The sequence below is a fragment of the Panulirus ornatus genome, chromosome 38 (assembly GCF_036320965.1).
Source record: "Panulirus ornatus isolate Po-2019 chromosome 38, ASM3632096v1, whole genome shotgun sequence".
NCBI classification, from domain to species: domain Eukaryota; kingdom Metazoa; phylum Arthropoda; class Malacostraca; order Decapoda; family Palinuridae; genus Panulirus; species Panulirus ornatus.
The window spans coordinates 1996906-2015448 of NC_092261.1; the positions used below are offsets into that span (position 1 = coordinate 1996906).

The 18543-nt window shown below is 38.6% G+C and overlaps 1 protein-coding gene across 2 annotated transcripts in view; it reads left to right on the forward strand.

Annotated features, from left to right (window-relative positions):
• The first annotated feature begins 3846 nt into the window (after window positions 1–3846).
• Arpc1 (Actin-related protein 2/3 complex, subunit 1A) overlaps window positions 3847–18543 on the forward strand; it is a 34193-nt gene continuing 19496 nt past the window's right edge. The window contains exons 1-6 of one of the 2 annotated variants that reach the window (XM_071684373.1): window positions 3847–4033; window positions 8554–8652; window positions 8843–8994; window positions 11780–11888; window positions 12709–12881; window positions 17906–18023. In XM_071684373.1, coding sequence (XP_071540474.1) covers window positions 8586–8652; window positions 8843–8994; window positions 11780–11888; window positions 12709–12881; window positions 17906–18023 — 619 coding nt within the window. In that variant the 5' untranslated portion in view covers window positions 3847–4033; window positions 8554–8585. Of the gene's footprint in view, window positions 4034–6511; window positions 6640–8553; window positions 8653–8842; window positions 8995–11779; window positions 11889–12708; window positions 12882–17905; window positions 18024–18543 lie in introns of those variants that run through there. The other variant, XM_071684372.1, reaches the window with a different exon arrangement.

The following is an 18543-nucleotide window of genomic DNA, read 5'->3' on the forward strand; positions in this document are numbered from 1 at the left end:
GTAAAAAATGTGAATTTAAAAAAAAAAAATTAAAAACCACATTTTTGCTCATCATGAGAAAAGTGGACTTAATCACAGCCTTCAAAATTCAAAACCAATTTGAAAAATTCAAAGATTAACAACCAGAGTGACCAGAAAATGGAACTCTTTAGAAAAAATTCAGAATTTCTTTAGGAGTATAATAGTCGATTATCAAAATGAACAGAGATGAGATTGTAAATGCTAAATGTAAAGTTCCATAGTAGGAACCTTAAGGAAATGGTACTTCCTGTATTGGATCAATAGTATCTATGGATGTAAGAAACACACCAAGTTAACTACCAAAAGCGCATAGTCAACAAGATAGTTCATCCTGTAAAGTTTATATTATTCGAATATATGAAATGAGACTATTCTGACAACTGCAGCAAATTATTTAATCAAAGGAGGGTAAGAAATGCTAAAGATTAATGGCACATATGGTCGTCATATATATATATATATATATATATATATATATATATATATATATATATATATATATATATATATATATATATTTGGAAAGGATCACAACTTTGCTCGTGATCAAGATATTCCGATGAGTCCACGGGGAAAATGAAAGACCGTAAGTTCCCAAGTGCACTTTCGTGTAATAATCACATCATTAGCGGGGACACAAGAGAGAAATATAAGTCAGTTGATATGCATCGAACAGACGAAGCTAGGACGCCATTGGTAAATGTCTAAAATCGTAAATGACTAAATGTCTGAAATCACCGAGGTGGTGTTTTGATTAAAAAATAAGAAATACCTTTCAGGTCATGTAAACATGTCCTTTGAGTATCAGAACCAATAACAGGCTACTAGAGGTTTAACAAGTCTGAAACCCGAGTCGCACACTAGCTTTAAATCCATCAGATTACTGAATCACTTTTTGTCAAATTATGGCCAATTTACATAATAAAGAAAATCAATCAAACTATACCTTTCACAGCAAAAACAGATAAATTTTAAACAGCCCGTAATCATGTAGCTGCAGTTCAGATTTAAGGCAAATGTGTTCTAAAAACAAAGTTCAAGCTGTTGGAGGAAATTTCTATGTATAGCACTAGCAGCCATCTTGGATGGTGGTCGGTGTGCTAGCTAGCACATCTGAGAATGTCCAAGCATAGGCCATCCTTGTAAAGTTTGACAAATTAAGCCTCATTTGCATGATCAGCATAACTCGGCAACTGTAAACTGATAAAAAAAAATGAAAAGGTAATGATTTAGCTAAAGATATATTTTGCACCAATTCTTAAAACAAAAGATATGACTATTTGAAGGAGTTTCTTCGTTTAACGTCACTGAGCATCTTGGATGATAGTTGAGATCGGCGGACGCAGTACTGAAAAAAAGGAGCATCCCCACTTGATTTGCTTCAAAAAGTAGTAGTTTCATAGAAGACTGAAACGTGAATTTTCAATTGACGATTTATCTTACCAGCAGCCTTCCTGAACGGAAGTAAAGTTATTGGACACAATCTTTGCTAGGGGTTACCCAAGGACTGCTCCTGCCTAGTCTGTTTCATATTAGCCATCCAGTTTCAGATGTGGAAATCAAATTAAAAGTTAACAGACGTGTTATTATGCACACAAATTTGAAAAGGGACAATCTAAGATTTATCCCTACCAAGTTTGGTTCAAACTGGCCCCTGTAGAATTAGAGTGGGAGAAAGAAATATCAAAAGCTACAGAAGATGCTACTTCGGATAATGGATAGTAAATGAGTTAAAACTCGTCTGGCTATTTTAGTCACATATCAGCGTGTCCTAGGAATAGTTTCTTTATTATATATGTGCTTATTTTTTTTAAGCGTTCTAAAACCTACAAAGAAATTCAAAATATACGTTTCTTTTAACATCATGATCACTTGACACTGCATTTTGGAGTCTTAAATTATTGGTATTATTCCACCATTACGACAGCCATTGAGTGCACATGAATCGCTATTGAATATTAAACGGAAAAGTTGAAATAGTTGTCTTTCAAACAAACTGATGAATATTTTCACTAACCTAGATTTTATTGGTTTATAGTATTGGTCGTAACATCCAGCAAGAAGAAAGCGGGGATAAAGTTGAAAGGATACCGAATCCTGAATACCTTCGAGGGGCATGGTGGAGGGTATATCTACCCTCATACTTGGTGATTTATATGTTAGTGACCATACCCGGGCGGTCAACATCTGGTGTTCATGAAGCATGGGACATATTAGCGCCTCATTCTGATGTCTCACATGTGGAATTGGTCAAGCATGAGGGATGTCTTTCCACATCTGCTGGCTCGCGTAGGATCCTGTATGTTGAGCCGAGAAATACACTTATCTACACACATATCGGTTCACATACCTTGTTAAGTAAGCCAGACTAACCAGCTCCTCATTTATAGTGATTTACAGACACTGTAAATGTGTTTCGGAGAAGCATGGAGAAAACTACAGTATCTTCTCGAACCCTAATACCTTCAGCTTTCCCTGCAGTTAAAGTCTGAATTAGTGCCCCTTGCGTTGGATAGGTATGCTAACTTCAACAAGCCCTCCTAAAAGAGTACTAGCCTTGATTTCTAATGAGATGCAGTGAGCACTGGAGCGAGAGACGAAAGATGTTTACATAATTGTCTGGTGAGGTCAGCGGGTGCGGGCAGCAGCAGATGCTCGGCTGGTTTCTCGCTGCCATGACGAGGTCAACTGTAAACAAACGGCCACATGTCTTGTGTCCATGACGTCATATACCTCAATGAACACACAGTGCAATGACTCCCCATAGGCAACTCACCTATGCAATATTTTCCATTTAGCTGCACAGATTCAAATGTCTCCTTTCATGTTTTGATCATGCCTCTGCCAGCTCCTGTCAATATTTTTCTTTCCAATACATGACTTTTAACAGTATATACTTCATATATGTTTCGTTTGACAGACCTTCCCAATTCCTCCTTCACGTGGACTTTGATACCGATCAACTACTTTCCAGCACAAGGGAAGGAATGAACAGCGATTATTTTATTTTTTGCCTTTATCAGCTAGACATGTTCATCCTGTAAGTGGTTTAAGATGATATTAAAGGTCATAAAAGTTATACGTTGAACCACAGTGGGCAGATGATAATAACATTGCATATTACAAAGTCAGTTCACTCCATAAATGATAAATGCAGAGTATTTAATAGGCAACGAATGAAATGGGATTACATCTTGTTATAACAACAGTTTATAATTTCTGGTTAATGTACAGTACTTATCTGTTGTCCTACATCATCTGTGGAAAAGTGCTACGATATCGAATTTTATAGGAAAAACAAGAGGCAAATAATGTTCTGACGCCGAAACAACTGCACAAAAATTAGACAAATCTGTCCCAGCCAGTGGCACCCAGCGTGACGTCATTGTGGCTTGCCTAACGGGATGACTAAAAGATTCACCCATCATGAGGAGAGATACCGCAGTCTTGGCCTTCTCTATCGCAGTTATTTCAACACCGGAAAAGAGAAAGAGTAATTTTCTCTCTGTCGTAGTTCTGGAAATCCGAGAATTCTTTTAGTCGAGATGGCCGCTGAGGAAGCGTAATCTTAGTTGACTCACACATTCCAGTGAAGTAATTATATCAGTCATTATGCTTCATAAGACAGTAGCCAATGAGAATATTTTCTCTGTAATAAAAAATGTAGCTCTCTCTTACACCGGACTCGTCAAAATTTCGTCGTAGGTAAATAGCGTCTATTTTTCTGTATGTATGTGGGTGATCGAAGGCAGTAAACCCCTTGCAACAGGCCTGATAAGGTTAGTGAACCATGGTCATTGAATAGCACCAAAAATTCGTTAGTGGAGCTGCACATCAGTCCTACAACACACGTCTATATTTAGAGAACATTCGAGTTAGTTGTGAAGTGTACAAATTGTGGGACTCTGAAGAAGTCCTATGAAGTGTCTTTTGGTGAAGTTATTATATTTCCAATGGAGCTGACTCAGATAGTTTTCGGAAGCCTACTTAGTCCTTACGTACAAGTTTGCAGGTATGATAGGCAACCAAATAACTTTAAGTATATTACTTAGGCATTTACTTTTACTCCATTGTTAAAGTTTTTATTAGTTCCATGGGACTCCAGTGTGTAAAACGAATTCTGGCTTAATACTATTAGCTGTCGATAGCCAGTAAATTTGAGTGTAAAACTTTTATAGACAATTTTGGCGATTTATTTTATTATACTTTGTCGCTGTCTCCCGCGTTAGCGAGGTAGCGCAAGGAAACAGACGAAAGAATGGCCCAACCCACCCACATACACATGTATATATATATATATATACATACACGACCACACACGCACATATACATACCTATACATCTCAACGTATGCACATATATACACACACACAGACATATACATATATACGCATGTACATAATTCATACTGTCTGCCCTTATTCATTCTCGTCGCCATCTCGCCACACATGAACTGAAATCTCCCTCCCCCCGTATGTGCACGAGGTAGCGCTAGGAAAAGACAACAAAGGCCACATTCGTTCACAGTTTCCAGCTGTCATGTATAATGCACCGAAACCACAGCTCCCTTTCCACATCCAGGTACTGGTATTGATATAACCGAAAATCATATCAGTGGAATCGTTATAGTCAGTACAACTGTTAAAAGGCTATCACTAAAGGAAGTGTGTAGTTGGATGAGGTTTCTAGGATTGGTATTGTCATTTCAATAATTACTTGTAGTTTTTCAAAAGAAAAGCAATATCAATTCAAGAAATTTATTCCAAACTAATCCAACAGTCATAAAGATGTTGCCTACAAAATTACGGTGGAAAGATTGAAAGGTCGAAACGTTGAGGTATGCATTAGCTCTAACCTGCTGGTTCCCATACCATCCTGTTTTCCTCATGTCATGATGAATGTGGTAAGGGAGCTGTGGTTTCGGTGCATTATACATGACAGCTAGACCGAGTGTGGACGAATGTGGCCTTTGTTGTCTTTTCCTAGCTCTACCTCGCGCGCTTTCGGGGAGAGGGGAGGGGGTCATTTCATATGTGGAGGGGTGGCGATGGAAATGAATAAAGGCAGCAATTATGAATTATGTACATGTGTATATATGTGTATGTATATGTATGTATACGTTGAAATGTATAGGTCTGTATATGTATGTATGTGGACGTGTATGTGGGTGGGTTGGGCCATTCTTTCGTGTTTCCTTGCGCTATCTCGCTAACGCGGGAGACAGCGACAAAGTGTAATCAAGCAGAATGAAAATTATATATATATATATATATATATATATATATATATATATATATATATATATATATATATATATATATATATATATATATATATATATATATATATATATATATATATATATATGTGTGTGTGTGTGTGTGTGTGTGTGTGTGTGTTTTAAATCTCAATTATAAATATCTCCTCAGGGAATAAACAAATATGTACTATATGTCTAACTCTTTTTATTCTAATATGAATAATATTCAATGATTTTTTATTAGTTGCTCAGCACTTTTGGCCTTTTCCCTTGAAGCCACCTGTGGTCTGATAGACCGGTATCCTGTCCCTCTTGCCTCTTACTCCTCTTGCCCATAGATTCTTACGTAAATGAATCAGATGAGTGAGAGGAGGCCATTCCAAAGTGTTGCCTGCTACTATTGCCTTAATCTTATCTTGTCGATAACCACGTAAGACTGTTAATCTAGTGCGCAGTTCCACAGATGTTCACGAATTATCTCCAAACAAATTAATCAAATTTGATATTAAGAATCTGTTGAACAGTAAACTAAATTACTTAATAAATGATTAATCTTTTCCATTAAGTACTTTTTTGTGTTTGACAATTACACACAAATCTTCAGAATGTGGGAATGCATAGCTAATGTAAGAAATACAATCAAAAGCAGCGACTAAATAAGACTTTTCGTGATATATGTCTAAGAATGGTTGTGAATGGTCTGTTCAAACGTTTCCTCTTGATGGGTAAATAAAGAGTTGCTTCCAGAAATTCATCCTATTGTACAAATATATAGCTTTAGTAAAGACAAATTCTGATAATCACCTCACTAGTGGCTAAATATACAATACCAAAATTCAATACTCAAAACCTTTATGGAAGAAAATGCTGTGATTACTTATAAGATACACTATGCCAGAAATTGTGCGTTATTGAAACATCATGAATTACATGTGAAATATTGATACAGTACTAGCATATCCATTACTGGGACCTCCTTACTTACCGATGGTTTGAGTAGCTCTTTCTTTTCAAAATTCCCGGCACCATGTATGACACTGTGGTACCAATGAACACTTGTCCTGATAAGTCTGCCTGTAGCTGCCTGGATGTGTCATACGTGTCTCATTCCTTGTAAGCCTCACCTGTGGAATCCGGAAATCTACTTTGTCTTGTGTAAATTTGATATCAACTCCATAATTCTGTAATATTAAATATTGATAGATAAATATGTTTTATTGTCTTTATGAATTTATTACATAATAGACATCAAGTTAATATTTCATTGGTTGCTAACTGTTTCGGACACAGTGTGTTGTTTAGTTCCCTTGGTGTTAGCGTAGACTGACCAGAGTCCGCTAATATCCGTCAATATTTAGGCAAGTATAGCAGATTAATCTTCATATATGACATACCTTCATACCAGAAGTTTGACCAACTTCTTAATCATGTTAGAAATTAAATTACAGGTGTTTATTTGGGGACAACATTAGAGGCGGGGCCACATCCGGCACGCCGCCTACTGTCAGATTACTGTGGTTTTGAGTAAAGAATTATTACTGTGATTGAAGATACATCGTAAGGTACTTAGAGACGTGGGTATGATAGAATCTTGGGCTGGATTCAAGACAGAATATTATGCCTTCCCGGAAACAGCGCCATGTACTTATACTGATCGGTAGTTTTTTCCTCCCTTATATATAACTGAATGTGAACATTAATGCGCGTCTAATGAAGTTAAATTAAAGGAATTGTTGATTTTGATTATGAATTAAATTAACGCTAAGAGGAGAGTTAATTTGTGATTTTATAAAGGCATTAGACACTTGTTGTGATTGAAACATAGGAATATAAAGCATAAGTTTCAGAATCCAGCACTTTGGAAACCAAACTTTTATCACTTTAATATTAGATTTTCTCATGCATTGGATATGTTTTTAATTTTCCTTTCTTTGTATGAAGATACTGTTTGCTCAGTTTTAATGGTATACTAATTACTAGATGGATGATTGCATACTGATTTTAATAATTTTTTATATCTTTGATTATTAGCCCATCAAAAATGAAAGTAAAGGAGGACATGGCTGGCAAGATGAGGGAAAGTTTGGGATGTACATACTTGGTATATATATATATATATATATATATATATATATATATATATATATATATATATATATCTTTTTTTTCTTTCATACTATTCGCCATTTCCCGTGATAGCGAAGTAGCGTTAAGAACAGAGGACTGGGCCTTTGAGGGAATATCCTCACCTGGCCCCCTTCTGTGTTCCTTCTTTTGGAAAAAAAAAAATAGCAGTATTGTGTTGAAAGCAGACTATAAGATATGGAGTGTGATTTGTAGCATCATAAATTTCCAGGAACAAACACTTTTTTTTGTCTTGACGTCTTGATATCAATCCTTGAAAATCTTAACCAAGAGTACTTTGGACACATTATGCAGTTATATCATGATTTGAAATACATGCCAACCTTTCTCGTACATTATCAAGCTAACAGATGTATGTGAAAAGCCATTTAGGGCCAGAAATAGAAATAGCTATCTGTGATGTGCATCTCAAAAAAGCTTGCTGTAATATTGATGTTAGCATCATTTATTTTTTGGTGTATATTATGTCTTAAAGCAATTACCATGAACAAATTCATTTAAAAAATTGAAGAACAAAAAAAAGAACATTACAGATGTACATAATAAACATTTTCATGCTTGGAATAGCATGCATCTCAGCAAACTTAATGTGTTGTTGGTATAAGATTTACACAACCCTCTCCAGTTTCTCACATTTTTCACACAATTATTCATTAAACCTCACATCATGACAATCTGATAACAAGTAGGACAAAGTCTAGTTTTCAATTCAATATCAGCATCTTACTGTAAAGCTTGGTTGTATAATTATCTCCAATTTTTGATGAATATAAGTGTATAAGTATTTTTTTAAGCCATGAATTATTGGAGATTGTTCATTTTCTTTAGTTTATGTTGAGGTGAACAAGGGTCAGGGGGTTGAATGCAGATCCCCCAGTTGGGGGTGAGGTAAGCTTGATTAAACTGCTTTAGCCCAACACTTCTAGACTTTAAGATGGGAATGGGTGTGTGTTCTGCAACCTTAGTGAACGTATTTTATATTGAATTGTTCATTTTGCTTGTCAGAATTGTTACTTGTATGATTCGTGATTTTAGCAAAGAAATTTTCTGTCAGTTTAGCTGATAAATGCAGTAAATAACCACTGCATAATACAAAAGTATCAAATGTTAATCTGTGGTCCATACAGTTTTGCTGCACATCTGTTCAAAGTGACACATCATGACTGAAGTGTTCCAGTTTGGCTTGGTACCCATCACATGTCATGCATGGAATAAGGACCGCACCCGTGAGTACTGTGTTCTATGTAAGGTTTCACTTAATTGGAATTACAAGCTTTTGAGTGTTTTTGCAATAATTTTACTTTATTGCTGTGTGATTTTTATGAAACACTAGTCACTGATGAATCCTATTGTATTGGTGAATTGGTATTATGATTAAAGCAAATGAATTTGACAGCTTTGATATGTTTGTTCCAGAACTGGCACTGAGCCTCAACAACAATGAAGTGAATATCTATAGTCGCTCTGGATTAGAATGGAAACTACTGGAGACACTTCAGGGTCATGACCTGCGTGTTACTGGCATTGACTGGGCTCCAAGTACCAACCGTATTGTGACCTGTGGAGCGGTAATTCAGTTGTAACTTGAGTTTTGATTCCTGCAGTTATAATGATAACCTTTACTTAGAAATATATTTTGATATCTGTGGACATAGCATTTTTGAAAGATAAGATTAAGAAAAATGAGTTGAAACCAAATTGGAAAAATGGGAATTACTACTCTAAGGATTGGTATGTAGATCAAGAATTTATTTTGCAAAGCTCCAAGTATTGCTATGGTGTAATTGACGTCAAAGAAAAGAAGCAGTTGTAGTAGAAAGGATATCTTATTTACATCTCCCAGACAACTGCTCTCTTGCTTAGTAGAGGCGATCTAGTATACAACTTAATGCATACATTAAAAATATTAAAAGTTAAAGCAACATGTTAGATGGATTGAAATAGGAAGAGTGAGAGTTGGTTGAATTTTAGTTTTAGATATGACTCGTATGTTATGGGTGTCATTTTCTGGCATAAGTGAATTCCTTCCTATTGATTTTGTGAAGATGACCAGCATTAAATGCTTTTTCAGAAGTGGGTATGTACATTTAGATTGTTATTACTGTAGTTTGAAGTTACATGATATTTATTATATATTTTGCTTTGTCGCTGTCTCCCGCGTTTGCGAGGTAGCACAAGGAAACAGACGAAAGAAATGGCCCAACCCACCCCCATACACATGTATATACATACACGTCCACACATGCAAATATACGTACCCATACATCTCAAAGTACACATATATATACACACACAGACACATACATATATACACATGCACACAATTCACACTGTCTGCCTTTATTCATTCCCATCGCCACCTCGCCACACATGGAATAACATCCCCCTCCCCCCTCATGTGTGCGAGGTAGCGCTAGGAAAAGACACCAAAGGCCCCATTCGTTCACACTCAGTCTCTAGCTGTCATGCAATAATGCCCGAAACCACAGCTCCCTTTCCACATCCTTGCCCCACACAACTTTCCATGGTTTACCCCAGACGCTTCACATGCCCTGATTCAGTCCATTGACAGCACGTTGACCCCGGTATACCACATCGATCCAAATCACTCTATTCCTAGCCCGCCTTTCACCCTCCTGAATGTTCAGGCCCCGATCATTCAAAATCTTTTTCACTCCATCTTTCCACCTCCAATTGTGTCTCCCACTTCTCCTCGTTCCCTCCACCTCCGACACATATATCCTCTTGGTCAATCTTTCCTCTCTCATTCTCTCCATGTGCCCAAACCATTTCAAAACACCCTCTTCTGCTCTCTCAACCACGCTCTTTTTATTTCCACACATCTCTCTTACCCTTACATCACTTACTCGATCAAACCACCTCACACCACATATTGTCCTCAAACATCTCATTTCCAGCACATCCACCCTCCTGCGCACAACTCTATCCATAGCCCATGCCTCGCAACCATACAACATTGTTGGAACCACTATTCCTTCAAACATACCCATTTTTGCTTTCCGAGATAATGTTCTCGACTTCCACACATTCTTCAAGGCTCCCAGGATTTTCGCCCCCTCCCCCACCCTATGATTCACTTCCGCTTCCATGGTTCCATCCGCTGCCAGATCCACTCCCAGATATCTAAAACACTTTACTTCCTCCAGTTTTTCTCCATTCAAACTTACCTCCCAATTGAGTTGACCCTCAACCCTACTATACCTAATAACCTTGCTCTTATTCACATTTACTCTTAACTTTCTTCTTTCACACACTTTACCAAACTCAGTCACCAGCTTCTGCAGTTTCTCACATGAATCAGCCACCAGCGCTGTATCATCAGCGAACAACAACTGACTCACTTCCCAAGCTCTCTCATCCCCAACAGACTTCATACTTGCCCCTCTTTCCAAAACTTTCCAAAGTTACATGATGTTCCAATTATTTGTGCTGTATATTCAGTTAACAGTTCTCAGATCAGGCTTTCATGTGTAGAATTTAACCCTGGTGTTATGTTAGTCACTAGACAAGGGTACATATTTTTGATTGTTAAAGACCCAGCAACAATGCAGAAAGTGTCTATTTGGAAGTTTTGCATTCTTATTTTGCTGTGAAGCTAAGTGCTAGCACAGAAAGAGAGCGAAGCTGATTTACCTGATATGTAAGTAATATGAATTAATTTGAATAGGGTAAAAATACCACTCTCCTGGGTATTGGGAGGGTTAGTGATGGCTGCTTTGTGAACCAGCACTTCACTGGTTATCAGGTTGCACTCCTCTGGTCCAAGTAGCTGTCTTTTCTTTCTGCCTCACCCACATGTAGGCTGCTAGCATTCTGTCCACAAACAAAATAATCTGACTTTGCCACACATAATGACAACATCTAACTCACACAGTTCATTCTTTGTAACTCTAGATTTTCCTATGGTGAGCACTCTGTAGTAGCCTTGCCTTTTGGCAAAATGGTAAGAGAATTAGGTAGAAGTTGTAGGTAGGGTCATTAGGCAGGATTATTAAGTAGTAGTAGTAGGTTGGAACATTAGAAATAATCAGTAGAAACTTCTGGTAGGAGCTTCTGGAAACAATGTGCCAGAGTTGCTCTATGCCAGTGGCCTGTTGAGGGTGAGGCATAAAAGGCTCAGAAGTGGTACTGGAGTTCACCAGCTGTGAAGACTTTTGGCATGGCCACCACTTGAGGGAGTTCCTCGAGGGAACAAGCATCAGAGATACAGATAGCTGGAAAAGGAATGCAGTGATATGAATGCTCAATTGAACATAATGGTCATAGAAAACCATAGTTAAAAAGGAAGTGGAAAGAGATGTAAGAATTCTGAGTTTTCAACCTTTTTTTAAGGATCGAAATGCTTATGTATGGACATGTGGACCAGATGGAAAGTGGAATCCAACTCTGGTACTTCTGCGTATCAACCGTGCTGCCACTTGTGTGAAGTGGTCCCCTAATGGTTAGTATATGTTAGTCATATTTGATAAGGAACCCCCATTTAATATTCATTGTACTGTTTCTTCTTGCAAATAGGAGGTTCATGCTGAATTTTACCCTGAAGATATTGGATCCAATGAAGGATTTCTATAAAGAAGGTATTTTATTAGGAGAGAGGGAAGAATGGATAAGTGGTTTGAAGTTGAAGGTAGGTTTGCTTTGCAATATAGGAGGGTTCAAAAGAATGGGCTGTAGAAAGTGATTAAGAATGTTCATCATAGAAAGTGTTGGAAGCAGAGAAAGTAGGGCTTGTATTAAGGTTAAGGTATGAATGAGTAAGTTTAATGAGGTTCAAGGTAAGCTGGGTGTGCTTTAATCCCATAGTTCCTTTATGTTTTCATAACTGAATTATATGGTTGGCCTTGGCAAGAGAACATAGATAGAAACAGAATTGTATTAGAGAGCACGCAGATGTCTACTGTCAGAATGAAATATTGATCTGGAATATTATCCTTCTATGTTAAAATTTTTAGAGGCCTCTTGATCTTTTTATGATGTAAATTAAAGTATGTGAGTGATACTGGTGATAGGTTTTAGAAATTTAAGCTGGATTTTTTAAATCCATCTTTATGTTTGATTAATTATAGAAGGTTCAGCTATGATGTTTACATATTTATGTATGGCTATAATTAGGTAAGTGTAATGTGGTAATAAGAAAAGAGTGAGGTTAAGAGAGCTGAAGAGGGTGTGCTAAAATGGTTTGGACTTACAATGAGAATGAGTGATGGGAGGTTGACAGAGAGGATTTTAATCCTGAAATAACGATGTATTGATTTCCACAGAGAACAAGTTTGCTGTTGGATCAGGAGCACGGCTGATATCGGTGTGTTACTTTGAGCAGGAAAATAATTGGTGGGTATCTAAGCACATCAAGAAACCAATTCGGTCAACCATCACCACCTTGGACTGGCATCCCAATAACATACTTCTTGCTGCAGGGGCTGCTGACTTCAAGGTAATTTATTTTCATCAAATTCTATATATATATATATATATATATATATATATATATATATATATATATATATATATTTTTTTTTTTTTCATACGATTCGCCATTTCCCGCATTTGCGAGGTAGCGTTAAGAACAGAGGACTGGGCCTTAGAGGGGAAATCCTCACCTGGCCCCCTTCTCTGTTCCTTCTTTTGGGAAAAAAAAAAAAAAAAGAGAGGGGAGGATTTCCAGCCACCCGCTCCCTCCCCTTTTAGTCGCCTTCTACGACACGCAGGGAATACATGGGAAGTATTCTTTCTCCCCTATCCCCAGGGATAATATATATATATATATATATATATATATATATATATATATATATATATATATATATATACACACACGTACATAATTCATACTTGCTGCCTTTTTATTCATTCCTGTCGCCACCCCGCCACACATGAAATGACAACCCCCTCCCCCAACATGCGCGTGAGGTAGCACTAAGAAAAGACAACAAAGGCCACATTCGTTCACACTTAGTCTCTAGCTGTCATGTATAATGCACTGAAACGACAGCTCCCTTTCCACATCTAGGCCCCACAAAACTTTCGTCTGTTTCCTTGCGCTGCCTCGCTGGCGCGGGGGACAGCGACGGGGCAAAGTGAATGAATATATAAATATATATAGGGGAGAAAGAATACTTCCCACGTATTCCCTGCATGTCGTAGAAGGCGACTAAAAGGGAAGGGAGCAGGGGGCTGGAAATCTTCCCCTCTCATTTTTTTTTTTTATTTTCCAAAAGAAGGAACAGAGAAGGGGGCCATATGAGGATATTCCCTCAAAGGCCCAGTCCTCTGTTCTTAACGCTACCTCGCTAATGCGGGAAATGGCGAATAGTATGAAAAAAAAAAAAATATATATATATATATATATATATAAGGGGATAAGAGTGAGTGCTCAAATTACAGAGGTATAAATTTGTTGAGTATTCCTGGTAAATTATATGGGAGGGTATTGATTGAGAGGGTGAAGGCATGTACAGAGCATCAGATTGGGGAAGAGCAGTGTGGTTTCAGAAGTGGTAGAGGATGTGTGGATCAGGTGTTTGCTTTGAAGAATGTATGTGAGAAATACTTAGAAAAGCAAATGGATTTGTATGTAGCATTTATGGATCTGGAGAAGGCATATGATAGAGTTGATAGAGATGCTCTGTGGAAGGTATTAAGAATATATGGTGTGGGAGGCAAGTTGTTAGAAGCAGTGAAAAGTTTTTATCGAGGATGTAAGGCATGTGTACGTGTAGGAAGAGAGGAAAGTGATTGGTTCTCAGTGAATGTAGGTTTGCGGCAGGGGTGTGTGATGTCTACATGGTTGTTTAATTTGTTTATGGATGGGGTTGTTAGGGAGGTGAATGCAAGAGTTTCGGAAAGAGGGGCAAGTATGAAGTCTGTTGGGGATGAGAGAGCTTGGGAAGTGAGTCAGTTGTTGTTCGCTGATGATACAGCGCTGGTGGCTGATTCATGTGAGAAACTGCAGAAGCTGGTGACTGAGTTTGGTAAAGTGTGTGAAAGAAGAAAGTTAAGAGTAAATGTGAATAAGAGCAAGGTAATTAGGTACAGTAGGGTTGAGGGGCAAGTCAATTGGGAGGTAAGTTTGAATGGAGAAAAACTGGAGGAAGTAAAGTGTTTTAGATATCTGGGAGTGGATCTGGCAGCGGATGGAACCATGGAAGCGGAAGTGGATCATAGGGTGGGGAAGGGGGCAAAAATTCTGGGGGCCTTGAAGAATGTGTGGAAGTCGAGAACATTATCTCGGAAAGCAAAAATGGGTATGTTTGAAGGAATAGTGGTTCCAACAATGTTGTATGGTTGCGAGGCGTGGGCTATGGATAGAGTTGTGCGCAGGAGGGTGGATGTGCTGGAAATGAGATGTTTGAGGACAATGTGTGGTGTGAGGTGGTTTGATCGAGTGAGTAACGTAAGGGTAAGAGAGATGTGTGGAAATAAAAAGAGCGTGGTTGAGAGAGCAGAAGAGGGTGTTTTGAAGTGGTTTGGGCACATGGAGAGAATGAGTGAGGAAAGATTGACCAAGAGGATATATGTGTTGGAGGTGGAGGGAACGAGGAGAAGAGGTAGACCAAATTGGAGGTGGAAAGATGGAGTGAAAAAGATTTTGTGTGATCGGGGTCTGAACATGCAGGAGGGTGAAAGGAGGGCAAGGAATAGAGTGAATTGGAGCGATGTGGTATACCGGGGTTGACGTGCTGTCAGTGGATTGAATCAAGGCATGTGAAGCGTCTGGGGTAAACCATGGAAAGCTGTGTAGGTATGTATATTTGCGTGTGTGGACGTATGTATATACATGTGTATGGGGGGGGGTTGGGCCATTTCTTTCGTCTGTTTCCTTGCGCTACCTCGCAAACGCGGGAGACAGCGACAAAGTATAATAAAAAAAAAAAAATATAATATATATATTTTATTATTATACCTTGACACTGTCTCCCACATTAGCGAGGTAGCGCAAGGAAACAGACGAAAGAATTGCCCAACCCACCCACATACACATGTATATACATAAACGCCCATGCACACATACACATACCTGTACATTTCTGCATATACATACATATACATACACAGATATATACATACGAATAAAGTGTATATGAACGCGCACCTTCATAGAACATACAAAGCTCCAACAGCCAGGATCGAACCTGGGACCCCTTGTGCAAGAGGCAGGCATGCTAACCGCTAGGCTAAGGGACTGTATAATGGGAAACAACTATTCGAAATACTAAGTACTCGAATACCCTTCGTCTCACAATGGTGAGCAATGGGGTATATCGGTTGTTTCCGAACAGAACACATAGCCAGCTGATAGCGTTTTACCGAACTTGACCGTACAATGCGGAGTTATATGAATACGAATAAAGTGTATATGAACGCGCACCTTCATAGAACATACAAAGCTCCAACAGCCAGGATCGAACCTGGGACCCCTTGTGCAAGAGGCAGGCATGCTAACCGCTAGGCTAAGGGACTATATAATAGGAAACAACTATTTGAAATACTAAGTACTCGAATACCCTTCGTCTCACAATGGTGAGCAACGGGGTCTATCAGTTGTTTCCGAACAGAACACATAGCCAGCTGATAGCGTTTTACCAAACCTGACTGTACAACGCGGAGTTATATGAATACGAATAAAGTGTATATGAGCTCGCACCATTGTGAGACGAAGGGTATTCGAGTACTTAGTATTTCGAATAGTTGTTTCCTATTATACAGTCCCTTAGCCTAGCGGTTAGCATGCCTGCCTCTTGCACAAGGGGTCCCAGGTTCGATCCTGGCTGTTGGAGCTTTGTATGTTCTATGAGATATATACATATATACCCATGTACATATTCATACATGCTACTTTCATCCATTCCTGCCGCCACCCCGCCACACGTGAAATGACACCCCCCCTCCCCTGCATATGCACAAGGTAGGACTAGGAAAAGACAACAAAGGCCACATTCATTCACACTCAGTCTCTAGCTGTCATGTGTAATGCACCGAAACCACAGCTCCCTTTCCACATCCAGGCCCCACAAAACTTTCCATGGTTTACCCCAGATGTTTCACATGCCCTGGTTCAATCCATTGACAGCACGTTGACCCCGGTATACCACATTGTTCCAATTCACTCTATTCCTTGCATGCCTTTCACCCTCCTGTATGTTCAGGCCCCGATTGCTCAAAATCTTTTTCACTCCATCCTTCCACCTCCAATTTTGTCTCCTGCTTCTCCTTGTTCCCCCCACCTCTGACACATATATCTTCTTTGTCAATCTTTCCTCACTCATTCCCTCCATATGACCAAACCATTTCAGTAACCCTCTTCTGCTCTCTCTACGACACTCTTTTTATTACCAGACATCTCTCTTATCCTTTCGTTACTTACTTGATCAAACCACCTCACACCACATATTGTTCTCAAACATTTCATTTCCAACACATCCACCTTCCTCAGTACAACTCTATCCATAGCCCATGCTTGGCAACCATGTAATATTGTTGGAACTACTATCCCTTCAAACATACCCATTTTGTTCTGAGATAATGTTCTCTTTTTCAACACATTCTTCATTGATCCCAGAACTTTTGACGCCTCCATATTTTTTTTATACATATTTGCCATTTCCCACATAAGTGTGAAGAAAAGAGGACTGAGCCTTAGAGGGAAAATCCTTACTAGGCCCCAAGTGAGGATTTTTCCCCTATGAGGCTTGGTCATCCGTTCCTTACACTACCTTCCTAATGCGGGAAGTAGTGGATATGTATGAAAAATTCTCTCTCTCTCTCTCTCTCTCTCTCTCTCTCTCTCTCTCTCTCTCTCTCTCTCTCTCTCTCTCTCTTTCTCTCATCTTCATTGCTGAATCAGGGCATAAGAAGTGGAGAATGGAGAAGGCAACTATGGAAGAGTCTGTAGGGCTTGACAGGAGATGGTAGGCTTTGGTGTTGGTGCAATATAAATGAGGGCAAGAATATGGATGTATGCAAATGAAGCCATTGTTCACCAGTTCCTAATGCTTCCCTGCTAAGATGAAAGAAGCATTTGTGTATGAAAAACAATGGGTGGGGGGAGTCAACTTTGTCCCTAACCTGTTGCCAGACTATCATAATCTGAGAATAGTAAGGGAGACACGCTATCATCTGGCAGTTATTAGAATAGCTTTCAAGTATTTAGATAGGGAAATATTGTAGTAAAATGTTCTTATTGTACATAAGGCCAAAAGTAGATCATGCTTCCAAGTTCTGGTTATCACACCTGAAGAAGCACAGAGAGATAATAGAGATGATCCAGAGGAGGGCAGTAGAGTTGCCACAGTATCAGAATTAAGTGCTGAGTTTTGGGGAGAGACTAAAGGCTTTGAATTTGCCCACATTGGAAGATGAGAGGTTTATTTGATTTGGATTCATAGAATTGAAAGGCTTCTGAGATCAGCTGTCACTTTTATTCTGTTTAGATAAATGTATAATTTTTTTTATTGACAGGTGCGTATCTTCTCAGCATGGATTAAAGACATAGAACCAAAGCCAACCCCAACCCCTTGGGGTGCTAAGATGCCTCTAGGACAGTTGATGACAGAGTTCTCTAACTCTACTGGAGGAGGTAAGCATACTAATTTTATTTTCAAATTTTGTAATCTTAAATCTGTGTTTGTTGGCACAGATAATACATATTTTTATCCTTATCATACTTGTAAATGCAGCTTGGGAAAACTATGGTTGTCAAATGAAAAACAATATTGTCTTTGTAGCAACCTTCCTGTCACTGTTAATTCCCTTTCCATATCCATATGAACACTGCATTTTTCTGGGAGGAAAGTGTATAAACAAAATGTTTTGAACTTCCTGTTATCCAGTATTTTTGGTTTTGCAGTTCAGGTATGAACTTTTATTTCTATATCAATGTGTTTTTGAGAGAAATCATTGTTATCTTGCATACATACCACCTGACAGTTTTAGTGTCACTTAATTTTTCTGTAATATATTGGAAATTGCCCCTAATATGGAGAAAGAATCAAGGTTCCTTCATTGACTACCAGTTGTTTGAGGGGAATGTACTCTTTCTTCACACTGTCAAGATGGTCCTTTGCAAGGAGCCATTCTCTCTCTCCAACTATCTTTTT